General features: G+C 46.0%; 1 protein-coding gene across 1 annotated transcript in view; it reads right to left on the bottom strand.

Moving 5' to 3' along the window:
• The window catches only part of Prmt8 (protein arginine methyltransferase 8), a 94,532-nt gene that overhangs the window by 8,812 nt on the left and 72,654 nt on the right, over nucleotides 1–13,066 (bottom strand). The window contains exons 7-8 of the mRNA XM_027951249.3: nucleotides 7,010–7,125; nucleotides 1,607–1,757 (exon numbers count right to left, since the gene is read on the bottom strand). Of these exons, the coding sequence (XP_027807050.1) occupies nucleotides 1,607–1,757; nucleotides 7,010–7,125 (267 nt within the window). The remainder of the gene's footprint in view (nucleotides 1–1,606; nucleotides 1,758–7,009; nucleotides 7,126–13,066) is intronic.

Genomic DNA, 13,066 nt, shown 5'->3' with positions numbered 1-13,066 from the left:
TTTTCAGTAAATGGATGGAACTGGAGACTATCATGCTAAGTGAAATAAGCCAGTCCCCCCAAACCAAAGTTCAAATGTTTTCTCCCATATGCAGATGCTAACATCTGTGGTGAAGGGGCAGAAGGGGAGGTTCACTGGATTGGACAGGGCAGAGTGCGGGGAAGGGAGAATGGTGGAAATGGGAAAGACAGTAGAATGAATCAGACATAACTTTCCTGTGTTCATATAGGAACTCACAACCTGTGAAAGCCCTCATCATGCACAACCACAAGAATGGGATGTTCTTGTCCATGTATGTATAGTATGCCAAAACACACTCTACTGTCATGTATAACTAAAGAGAACAAATAAAGATTTAAAAAAGCAAAACAAAACAAAGACAGAATAAGAAGAAGAGGAGAAGATTGGGATGCACAAACAAAACCCCAGGGTGCATGAGGAACCACCATGTGGGATACAGTCAGAAGACAGGCATCTGCAAGCCAAGGAGAGAGGGCTCAGGAGGAGCCAAACCTGCTAACACCTGGGTCTTGGAGTTCTAGTTTCCAGAATGTGAGAAAATAAACGTCTGCTGTCTAATCCCCACACCCCAGGGTCTATGGCACCTCATTTTGACAGCCCAACATGGGAGGAAAGGAGATCGCAAAGACTTGGGATCTGGGACCCTCCCACCCCCGGGACACACGCTGGATGCACAAGGGAGTGGTGTCTGCAGAGGCAACAGCCCAGAGACACAAGAAGCCTCCTTGAATTTTTGTCCCCCAAAAGTTGTTGTGTTGGAAATGTAGTGTCCGATGCAGCACTGTTGGGGGGGGGTCCTTGGGAAGTGATTGGGTCAGGAGGGTTCTACCCTCACAAATGGATTAATCCATGCATAGTTGGATGGATTCATGGGCCTTGGGGGGTAGCAGCTTGTCATAAAAGCAAGCTCCCCCCGGCACACTGGCTCACTCACCACGTGCTGCCTCTACCATGTTGTGATGTAGCACAAGGCCCTCATCAGAGCCCAGCAGATGCCAGCACCGTATTGTTGAAATGCCCAGCAGCCTCCAGAATCAAATAAATTTCTAGTCTTTATAAATTGTCCAGTCTCAAGTATGTTGTGATAGCAACAGACCACAGACTAAGACAGTGCGGGTGATCTTTGGGGAACTTAACCAGGGACTCAATGAAGGATGGATTGGGGTAGATGTACGGAGAGAAGAAGAGATCCATTTGTAGTCTAGTGAGAGATTGGTAGAGTTCCGACAGAGGTATCGCAGGGGAGCTGGAGGAGTCTAATTCAACCCTGGGTCCTTACCTCTCATACAGAATATGCTCAGTAAATGCAAATGGAATAGATTGATTTGAAGAGTCTCTCAGGGTCCTCAGTAGTTTCCCCCTGCCTCCTCCTTACCCAGTACTTGCTCTCAGCTCTGGAAGCATCAACTACATTTGGTTTACCTTCTCCTTGGGGAGCCAATGTGTGGGACATGCCGTTTCTTCCCTGGCTGAACCCCAAGCACCTTCTCCATCAGTTGAGGCCAGACTTGGTCTCGCCCACAAAGCTTCAGGGAAGCCCCAAGGAGGAGAGGAGGATGGTCCAGAGAACCAAAAAACAGCTCACCTGTGGAAAACCCCATTTTCTTGTGGCACTTGGTAAATTCAATATTAAAATAGGTGACCAGGGCGTGGACGTAGTCATTGCGCTGTATCTGCAGGCAGAACGCAGATGTGAACGATAACTCCTCTGTCTTCACCGTGTAGATGTCCACTTCCTGTAGTCCAGACAGGAGAGAATGCTGGAAACGTGTGGCCTCCACCAGGTCCAGGGCCTCGTCAGTAGACTCACTCCAAGAGAGACTGTGGGCAGTGGCCTCTCTGGGGGTGTCATTATTCTTAGAGTGAATCCAGGCCCACCCTCCACCCTCCTGATTACCTCCTCCATCCATTCTGGGGTGGAGGGTGCTCAGGGAATGGTACAAATGGACTTGAATTAAAAACTGGAAACAGAATGAGGGAGGTAAATCTGCTGGGGATAGGCCCTGGAGGGGGCTGGCAGGGAAGAGAAGGGTCCATTAGACAATGAATCCCTGAACTGAGTCATGGTCCAGACACTACCTCCATCCAGTTATCCTCAAAGTGTGGACCCCAGATGGTCAGTATCCATATCGCCTGGGAGCAAATTCTGAGTGGGGCAGGGAGCGGTCCCAGACCTATTTAATCAAAACAGCAGTCTGGGTTTGTCAGGCTCTCCCAGGGATTTGCATGAACCAGACCATTTATTTCCTGTGTTTTTTTTTTTTCTTCCTTTCTTTCTTTTCTATTCAAGCTCCCAGTAATAGGAGACACTGAGCATTGTCTCAGGAATCAAAGCCTCAGCTCACAAAGTCACAGACTGAACTGAAGGAAGTTCTCTCAACCATTTATAACAAGGTTGGACAGTTTTTCAAAAATAAATAAAAGGGAGAAATAAGAGCGAGAATCTTCAGGTCTGGCCGGGGAATGTGGAACACAAAGAACTAATAATTCTCACAATTTCAGCCCGAAAGTGACTGGAAATCAATCTTGCGTGGGGAGCAAGGGTAATAGAGAGACAGGTCTACAATGTGCTGTTCTTTTGAGTGTGAAGGACACAGACCTGTTGTTTGCTGGTTGCCATGAGAGAGGGAGACCCCACCAGGAGCCCAAGAAGCATTCAGAAGATTCCAAGGAGGCCCAAGGAAGAACTCCCCACAGGTCATGTTTGTGTAGCAAGAACCACTGTCCTGATAATTCTCTAAGAGCCAGAAAGACACCTGTGTGCTTCCTGGTTCTAGGGATGCTCCTGAGACCCAGAAGCAGGATGGATGAAGAAACAAAGTAGCATTGAGAAAATAGCTTTTATCTCTCTATATTTCTAGGATAAATAAAGAAAAAAAGAGATCCATAGTTGCCTGGGACCTGCAAAGAGAAGTCCTGGCTCCACAGAGATGGAGAGAGGATGGAGAAGAGCAGTCATGGCTGATCATGTGAGTCCTGCTGTGGCCTGGGTTGAGCAGCCGTGAAGGCCTCTGGGAAACTGAAGCTCTCTGACGGTTGTGAAGAGGGTGGGATTGCAGGGCTCAGGAAGGTGGTAGCCCCTCATTGAGTTGACTTTCCAGCGCAAGTTGCACTGTGTTTTCTGGGTTCTGATAAAACTGTTGAAGGGTGAGCCCTGGCCAGGCATGCAAAAGTTGATGGGATTGTACGCCACGACCCCTGGAGTGGAGTCCTTTATTCAACGTAAGAATCCAAAATCCCTCTGCAGCATTCCCAGCCAGTGTCCCTCTAGTGTTTGCGGAACCCTTTAGGGTGCTGCACTCCCCACGGGGCAGCTCACACCACATCCAGACATCTCCAACCACTAGGTCCCTCTTCAGAACCAGACAGCCCACTCTGTCTCTGCAACTTCCACCCACAGAAAAGGCCAGTGGCTCTTCCCACTCACACAGGCCCCCTAAACCTTTTCATCTGTAACATCAATTGTCCCTGGTTGGCCAATTTCTCCTAAGTCATGGTTTTGGACCCCTTGTCATCCTGGCCTTTCTACTCTGTTGAGTTCCACCACTTTCAAAGCTGACCATGATGCTGACCCACACCAGCCCTTCCTTTTCCATTTGGAACATACTTCTAGAAGCCCCCCACCCACCCATGCCATCCTGTTGGTACAGGCCAGGGCCCAGTCTGGGAAACCCTCATAGACTCAGCACCCATGGGCCTTCATAGTGCTAACTGTTCCTCCAGCCACATGTGATCCACAAGTTCCCTCCAGCTCCTGAGCGCTAGAGTGAGCCTGGGTGACCCTCATGGTTATTAATGCCACCATCATGGTCTACCTGGCTTGCAGTGTCCACATGCAGTGATTTTTCTATCTCCTTCTCAGCCAGGGACAGCCAGGCTCTAGGTCCTCTCCAGGGTCCTGGGCATCTTTTTGTTTAGGTCCCTCTGCCACCAGCCCAGCCTGGCTTTTGGCTCATCTCTGAAGCCTCATCACCTCTACCCTTATTCCTATCCTTGAGATGCAGAAGCTGCCCCTCATTGTCCTGTGCATCCTTGTTGAGTGACACAGCATGCCAAACACAATAATGTTTGTTGGACCCATCTTCTCAGAACAGATCTCCCTGTTGAAGTCTTTCCTTCCTTCCCCAGATCTCTCATAACCATGAACCGGCTAAACTCCTTAAGGTTCATTCAGAGGATGTTACTCCCTGGATCCACAATCTGCAATGACTCCCTGTGGCTTATCAGCTAGACTTAGTTACTTTCCCCTTCTAGACTCCCCTCACTTCTTAATTGCTTTTAGGACACACACACACACACACACACACACACACACACACACATACACACTCTCACACACACCATATCACCCCATCCAGTAGGAACTCTACCTCTAGCCAGTCTTGCAGTCAAATGTCCATCAACCAAATGTCAGCTGTCAAAATCTTTAGCTGACTATGTTCACTGAGTCCTGGAGACATTTGCATTTGAATAGCCCCCCTCCTCAGAACAAAAGCCTTCAAGGGGACAATAGTAGAGCTATACATTAAACTGGCAACTACAGAGGCAGCTGGTCCTCTGGAGTGAGGGTCCTGCTGCATGTAAAAGTGGGAACAGTCACGGCTGGGCTTTGCAGACAAAGGCCCCTGGGTTCATGCCCATCCCCCTTCAGATCCAAAGGTTTCAGATCAGCCCCCTTATTCTGAACCCCAGAGCCCTTTGCTGGAAGGTTTCTTTCTTTCCACAGATGCAGCAGTCTCTTGGAGACCCCAGGGAGACCCACTGCCTTGGCCTCAGGCAACCCCAGCAAGCAGAGCGTTTCTCTGGAGTAAATTACTCAGAAGAGCCCCTGGCCGGCTGTCCTGCCTCTAAATCATGTTACAAATGGATGTCTCCAAGCAGAAGTCTGGTCAAAACAGAGTCTTAATTATAATAAAGTGTCACACTAGGCAATGTTAATAACGATGAAAATAGCAATTAAGTGTGTGAAGAAGGGCAAGCGTCTTCCCAAAAGGTGGGGCCAGACGCTGCTTAGCACATTAGCAAGAGAGCTGATGGAAGGGCTCCCCTGGCCGCAGGAGCAGACACAGCCAGCCAGTCCCTCTCAGAAAACAGGAAGGGAGGCTGGGGCGGGGGGGAGGGGCAGGATGGCATCACAGATGTCCCCTCCTGAGACACCATCAGTGCCCCTTAGTTTCATGAAGAGTGTGTGAGAGACACCACCCTCCCTCCTGTCCCTCCTTGATCAGTCTGGCTGCTTTGTCCCTGGATGCACGCAGGGGCAACCACAAGAGACGCCCTTGCTGGTACTGGGCTGAGAGATGGGAGGAGGGAAGAAGGACACAGGCCCCTGTGGGAAGAAGCAGGCCAGTCCATGAGGAAACCAACAGGACCCAAAAGCATAGGGGCCACACCTGCAATGGGCCTGGAGTCAAGTGCAGAAATCCATCAGATGTCCAAGAACATCAAAGGAGTTTCATCCTCAAGCTGAAACCATTGCCTGCAGATGCCTAAAGGTGGCTCTAGTTGCCATGTGTCATTTTGACCAATTTGATGGTGTGGGTGGACTTCCACCTGTTCTACAATATTGACAGAAATGTTTTACACTGTGGGTGAGCTTCTTTTTGTATGTGTGTGTGTTGGGGGGTGCCTTCCTTTTCTTGTTTGGGTACCAAGTGAAGAGGCTTCAGGATAGATGGGCTGGTCGGAAGAAATGGCTCACAGTTAATCCTGCCTGCCACAGGAAGAGGCTGCTTCAGAAAGTAGTGGGAACCCTAAAAGCAGAGTCCCAGGCTTAGACTCGAAGCCAAACCTCTGAAGCAGGATGTCACCAACGGAGGGCATCTAATGAGGTCTGCATGAGGCTCTGCTATTTTATTTGCCCCTGAGATTCCAAGGGATAGTCCAGATCATGGACTATAGTTCTGCAAAGGCCCATGCTCAGTAGGAGAGAACACTTCTCAAAGGGACAAAGCAGCAGTTTGCATCAATCTTTCAGAAACTTCAACTCACCCTTGTCGGCCCTGGACCCACCCTCCACCCCCATCTCACTGTGAATGCTCCAGTCCCTCCTTTCACTTTCAGGAAAAAAAAAATGTCATCAGAGCAGGCAAGTATGTTTTAGCAAGACAAGAGTCAGGTGTCTGATGAATACTTACAGAAGGAACCCATATGTTTAAATTAAAGATTAATTTCAGCCATGTGAAATTGATGTCTTATACATAAAAAATTCAGATATCGGTAGTTTTATACAGTTCAACATAATGTATCAGCACGTATAAATGCAAACACATAGAATGAGAACTGGAAGAGTCAATCCAGCCTTGAAGAGCTGTCACCCCGGGAGGAGTGTGGGATTGGAAGGGAGGGGAGGCAAAGAGAGCTTTTATCTGTGCTCTAATTGGGTGTGTTTGAGTAGCTAATAATAAGCATGCATTGAGGACGGCTATGGAGAGGATACTGACCAGCTAGCTGTTCATCTGCACTACGAAAGAAGGCCTTGGAAGAAAAGATATTAAAAGCAGAAATGAGTAAGCAGGACTAGGAAGGGGCCAGAAGCTCTGGCTGGGTCAGATGAGAGCTATTGGAAGTGGAGACGACTGCATGGTAGACTGAGCCGGGGGGAGCTCTTTCCTAAGATGCACAGCCAGCTCTGAATGGACTTGCTTTCTCAAGCCTGCACATACCCTCCTGGCTCCACAGCATCCTATCCTTTGATGGTTGTCCCCCATCTATCCCTCCTCACACCACCATGGCCCTGATCTGGACCCTCTTCCTTCAGCTGTGCCACCATGGAGTCCCCTCAGGGGATCTGCTCAGTGAGAACCCCAGCTTTTGACTTGTCACCGCAGAGCACCCTGAGCTCTGGCCAAGGTGGCCTTGCATCACTAGGATGGGGCAGCACAGGAGCTGGTTCTGCCCACACTCCAGGCCCACCCCATGCCTGGCTTTCCAAGGTGGCTCAGCTGGGTTCCCAGCATGCCCAGGCCCAACCAGGATGTCTCCAGACCTTTATTAAACAGGCATTGGTCACCACTTGCTTTGGATCCACGATGTCCACCAGGGGCTCCTTCATGGCAACGTCCCGGATACAGGTCATGTCAAAGCCATAGACGTTCTCCCACCCTGTGGGAACAGAGTGAGATGTCAAGGCAGGCTGCAGGACCCCCGAAGCTCACGTGGTCTCCTCAGTGCTAGAGCACAGCATGCTTTAGAAGGTGGGGGCAGCCCACGTCCCCAGCATCAAATGGAGTGAGCACTGCTTACCTGCATGGGGAGCTTACCAATGTACCAATTTTCTCATTTTTATCTCTAGAAAAGGCAGGGCCCACTTTATAATTCAGTAAACTAGAGTTCAGAGAGGCTGGGAAACTAATTTCTCTAAGTTCACACAGGTAGAATAGAGCTAGGATAAAACCAAAACCCAAATTCCTCTTCCTGGTGTCTACTTTTGTGTCCCCTTGCTAAGCCAGCGAGTGTCCTATGAACTCCCTCATATGCCAGCTGCTTTCCTATTTCTGTGCTCAAGCTGTTGTCTTCCCCAAAAGACCCCTCTCTCGCCTTTCTCCCAGCCCCACCCAGTGACCCTTTAATGCAGCCTAAGGAAGCATGGGCTCTTCAAGTGAAAGAGACTAGATGTGAATCCCAGCACCGTCACTGACAAGTCAGGCCCAGTGCAGACTCCCCAACCCTCTGAACCTCAATTTTCTCCACTAAGTGAGTCCAAGAGAGCCTTTCTGTCTCCACAGGCCATGAAGCACTAAGGATCCATCCGATAAGGAATGGCCCTCAGGTGGGGTACAAGCCATCCCAGCCTTGTTCGTTGGCCTTGTTCTTCAGACTACTCATAAGATGCTTCTTTCAGAGGGAGAAAGATTTGAGGTCTCAGAGTTGGTGAGTAAATGGAATTAAATCACATGGCTCAAGGTCATCAATGATGGTCATAACTGCTACCACTGATTAACCACCTTCATTGAATGTACCCAGCAACTCCTTGAGAATATCTCTGCACTAGAGATAAGAAATTTGTGGCTGGGAGAATTTGGCATCTGGCTCATACAAAAAATCTGGCCCCTGTCACTCGTTGGGGAAATCATGAAGGTAGGCATGGAGCCAAACTTGTCCCCCTAATCCTTGAGCAGCAGAGACCCAACTGAGGCCGCAACAGCTATGTCACGTTCTCACCCCACAGTGCAGAGAGGCTGATTCCTGGGCAGCTGAATCTCATTTATCTGTTTATTCAACCGGGTTTATAAATGCCTTGAAGTAGAAGTGTTTTTCTCTAAAATCTTATGAAGTTTAATTTTTTTAGAGCATTCATTAGGAAAAAATAAAAAGTACCTTGGGGAACCCATGGCCCTGTGTACATGGAGCAGAGTTGGGGGTGGGGTGAGAGTGGTCAATGAAAGACTTGCTCCTTTGATTCAGATTCTTTTCTAAGGTACATAAAGACCTTTCTCAGGGGGGAAAGAAAGCAGGAAAAGTTATCGTCTCCCAAAGGGTAAGCACTTGTGAAATTTCAGCTTGAGGATAAGATGCCAAATCCCATTCAATCACCCAAGGTTTGTGCCAAACTCCCACTTGAAACCTACATTATGGAGAGGAAGCTGCCCGGTTGGCAATAGGACAGGCTACAGAGAAGTCCCCCTCCCAGAACCTGGAAATAGCCATTCATCCTCTCCCCAGATGAAAACGCATACTAAAACACACTGCTTTCAGTTTAAACCCTCCCCTAAGAGACCAGCAGCCACACCCCTGCTCTGTCTCTCCTGGATCCCACCATGACGTTAGAGTTCAATGGAAGTGTTGGGCAAATCCTGAGGGTTGCTGAGGGTTGTTGGGCTTTGGAGTTCAAATCTGAGCTCTGCCATTTATTTGCTATGTCATCTTGAGCAAGAATGAATCCTCTCTAAGCCTGTGGAAGTTTCTTTCTCTTTAAAATAGAGGTGAGGAACCCATTTCCAGAAAAAAAAATCTCCAGAATGATCTCCTGGGTTGTGCCTTATGCCAGCAGTTCCAACTAAAGAGTATTCCTAAGAGAGTCTTCAAATACTCCCAGGGACAGGGATACTTTAAGCAAATCCATTTCCAGCTCTTCCATTTCCATATGTACTCTTTCCTGAAATTGATTTGTCTAAGGTGTCTACTGCTGAGATGTGAATCAGTTCTTGTTTCTCATATTTCTTTTCCTTGTCCATGTCACCCACCCATATCTTACTATGTCCATCCCTCATGATGTTTTAAAAAAGACTCCAAATAAAAGTACAATTTGAAAAATAAATAAATAAAATAAAGATGATGATGATGATGATGATGGTGATGGCAGCTGCCATCAGGGTCATTATGAGGATTAAATGTGATAGCAGTTGTAAAGTGCATAAGATAGTGCTCGGCACATAGAACTTGATACACAGCAGACATTATCATCTTTTGGTTTGTGCTCTGGCTTTGCTGCCTTCTGAGCTGTATGACACTGAGTTTATTTGTAAAATGAGAAATTTGATTTAGAGGTTCTGTGAGTTCATCTGGAACACAGTCTCAAATGCAGACTCCTGGGCCCATACAGATCTGCTGTATCAATAGAAAATTAAAAGACATGTAGAAAAGGGGGAAAAAAGACTTAATATCAAAAGAAAAAAGAGTCATGGGACCAGATTCAGACATGACTCACATGTTGGAATTACCCACAGAGACTTTAAAGTAATTATAATAAGTATGTTCAAATACCCAGTGAAAAGGTTGACAACACGCATGGATAGATGGAGAATTTTACCAGTGAGATGGAAACAACTTTTGAAGTCAATGAAAATGCTAGAAAGCAAAAATTACAGGAAGCTGGATTTTTAAAATAAAATCTATATAGGCAATTCCAACCAGAGTTTGGAAATCTTTGGAGTATATGATCTTTAAAGTCTTTTTTCAAGTCCTGAAATGATGAACCTCGTGACACTTTCTCCAGCTACTCCTGACCATGGGCCTCTTCTTCTGCATCCTTAGCACCTAGTCAGAGCCCTTAGCATGGTACAGGTCCGCAGGTAACATAGTACTTTTCATGTTGCAATCCATTCCCCAACATTTAATGCTATACCCCTTTGCAATGCCTGGTGTTTTCATTACCTTTCTAGGGCTTAACTGATGTCTTATCTCCCAGCTAGACTGCCCCACCTTCAGCTAGTCAGGAAACAGATTAGCCAGAGTAGACATTTTTTCTCCTTTCTGTTGACTGTTCACTCCCACTAGGCTCTTTTACCAGAAGTGGAGCAGGGATGGGTTATGTTTCAAATCAAATGCATTAACTTTTTTATTGCAATTATGTATTATCTGTTGAATGAAGGAATGTGAAGTAATGGCTACTGGACACCAAGAAATATTGTTAACTATCTAGTTATTAAAAAGTAACATCAAAGGAACCTGTGAATCTTTTGTTTATGGATTAAAATTAGCTCCTGAAAAGAACTGCACTGTGGTGTAATGAATGTAACTACAGCGAACAACAAAGTCCACAACTACAGATTATACTAACTCAAACCCCCATTCTAATAGCCTGACAGAGGAAAAGCCTCTTTTCTGAGCATAAATATTATCCATCTGTCTCTACTATTCTTTTACCCACAATGTCTAGCATGAATGGAAAATTATAAGACACATGAAAAAGTAACTATGCTAATTATGATAAAAGATCTAGAAAAAAGGTAGACAACATACAGGAACGTACATAGATTTTCATCACTGAGATGGAAAGAATTTTCTTAAAGCCTATGGAAATGCTAGAAATCAAATTCACAATATCAGAGAGGAAGAATTATTTTAATGAGCTCATTAGCAGAATGGATACATCAGAGGCAATAATCAACAAACTAGAAATCAGGTCAAAAAAAGGACAAACTTAAATAAAATGAGAAAAAAAATTAAAAAATAAACAAAGCATCCAAGAGCTATGGTACAACAACAAACAATACATAACATATCTTTAATGGGAGTTTCTGATCAAAAAGAGAAAGAGATCAGACAGGAAAACACACATACACACACAGAAACACACACACACACATATGTTTACACACCCAAGTATTGTGTAAGACTGCAATTAGGATAATACGAAGAAAAATACCCAGGTAAATCTATGTGAAACTGCTTAAAATCAAAATATAGAGAGAAATAATTTTTTAAAAAGCCAGAGAAACAGAAATATGGAACAAATTTGACTTCTTATTGGAGTGAGACCTAGCTATATCCTCTCTCCATTTGTTGGCTCCAGAGATCTGAGTTTCTCTGCTGGGGCTAATGGCACTGCCTGAGAATGATGTCAGAGAAAACCAGCAGGGCCTTCTAGGTACTAATGCAATTTCTCCTCTATGCACAAGGGAAGATGTTCAGAATATTGGTACGCATCTTAGGCTCTCACCATCAACTCCTTGCATAAAAGCGGGTGGACCCAAGAATAGCACTCTAAGTGCTGGGAGTAGAAATAAAGGAGAAACCCAGGGATAGCCACTAGCCCTCCAAGAGAAGCTGCCTTTCCGCCCTTCAACTGAGGGTGAGCTGCTTCTGCACAAAGTCTCCCTCTCAGTCTTCTCATCATTGAGAAAGCTGGTGCCCATCTCTCCAAATCTCAGTGGCTGTAGAGAGTCATGTGTTGGGAATAAAATTGAATAGATAACCCACCACATTGCCTTCCAACTTGGAGATTCTATAAATGTCTTCTATAGTAGGACTTTTTTCCATTGCTCTTCTCTCAGAGATAAGCACTACACCGTGCACATCCCTCTGCTGCCTTACTTTTTTTTTTTATTCCTTTATCCAACAAACTATGTATATGCCAATCATTCCTCTCTGTCTTTCTATGGGTTCTCTATGGGTGGTGAACGAATCAAGGGCAGATTCTGCATTTCACTCGTTCTTGTGTTCCCCCTGTTGCATGTGGTTGAGAAAGGAAAGGGGAGGGATCGAGGGGAGGGGAGAGAAAGGAAGGAAAAGGCGAGAAGAGGAAAAGAAAGCACGTCTTTCCCCTAACAGTTTACTTTCTGAAGGGGCTGGGCACATCTCATCCTCCTGCCCCACTTTAAGACTTTTCCTTGACAGCTGGTTCTTGAGCCAATTGAAATTTGCTTATAATTGTTCCCTTAGCAACCAGCAGCCTTTATGCTATTCTTTTGATTTAGAACTCAGAGTAACTAAAACCTCCTTTTATCTGAAAGACATTTCTAATGTGTTTGCTTCCATTACAAAATAAAAAAGATATTTTAATAAAAATTTCAATAGAAAAACTTAACAATATTTTAAATAAATTTTAAGTGGCATGTGTGTGTGTGTGTGTGTGTGTGTACGTGCATGCATGTTTGTTATTCCGGTTTTTGTTGTTTTGTTTTCTTGGCAAAGACTTCAGAGCAAACACTCCATAAGAATAAAATGGGGGCTCTTTTCCAAAAGTTAGGAACAATGCATTGGAAATCAAAGGAATAAATCACACAATGCTCAGTCCCAGGCTAGCACCTGAGTAGCAGCTCCTGTCCCCTCAGCTCCTCTCTGGACCCCCAATCCTTTTCTGCCCATGGCTGGCTCATTGCTGTCTATATCCTCCAGACTCCAAGCACAACCCAGTGGAAGGGAAGAAGGGATGAGATATGTTTGTTTTGGAAACCACGAGGAAACTTCTTTAAAAGGTGTTTCCAGGGCTGGAGCTCACTAAAGATTTAAGTGGAGATGAGAACAGAGAACACACCTGAACGTTCCCCTCAAAACACCACTCAGTACAATTACGCTACGAGAGCTCCGAAACGCAGCTCCAGGGCAATGCATGTCCTATTTATACACACATTTGATCAATGTTCACTGTTGAGTTGTTTCTGTAATCTTCCCTGGGAAGACATCTGCCCTAGATTCCAAGCCACGAGGGGCCAGCGGGCTTGGCAGAGCCCTGAGCGGAAAGGGGCGTAGTCTTAGCTTCAGAGACGAGACCTGGTCTAGTCCTCCCGTACAGCACCAGGAACGGCTGCGCCCTTAACACATGTCACCTCATTGACTCCCTGTGACAAGTCACTGGCTTTGATGATACTATCTTCAACTG

This window comes from Marmota flaviventris, chromosome 3 (assembly GCF_047511675.1).
Source record: "Marmota flaviventris isolate mMarFla1 chromosome 3, mMarFla1.hap1, whole genome shotgun sequence".
Classification (NCBI taxonomy): Eukaryota; Metazoa; Chordata; class Mammalia; order Rodentia; family Sciuridae; genus Marmota; species Marmota flaviventris.
This window is presented reverse-complemented; position numbering and strand designations above follow the sequence as displayed.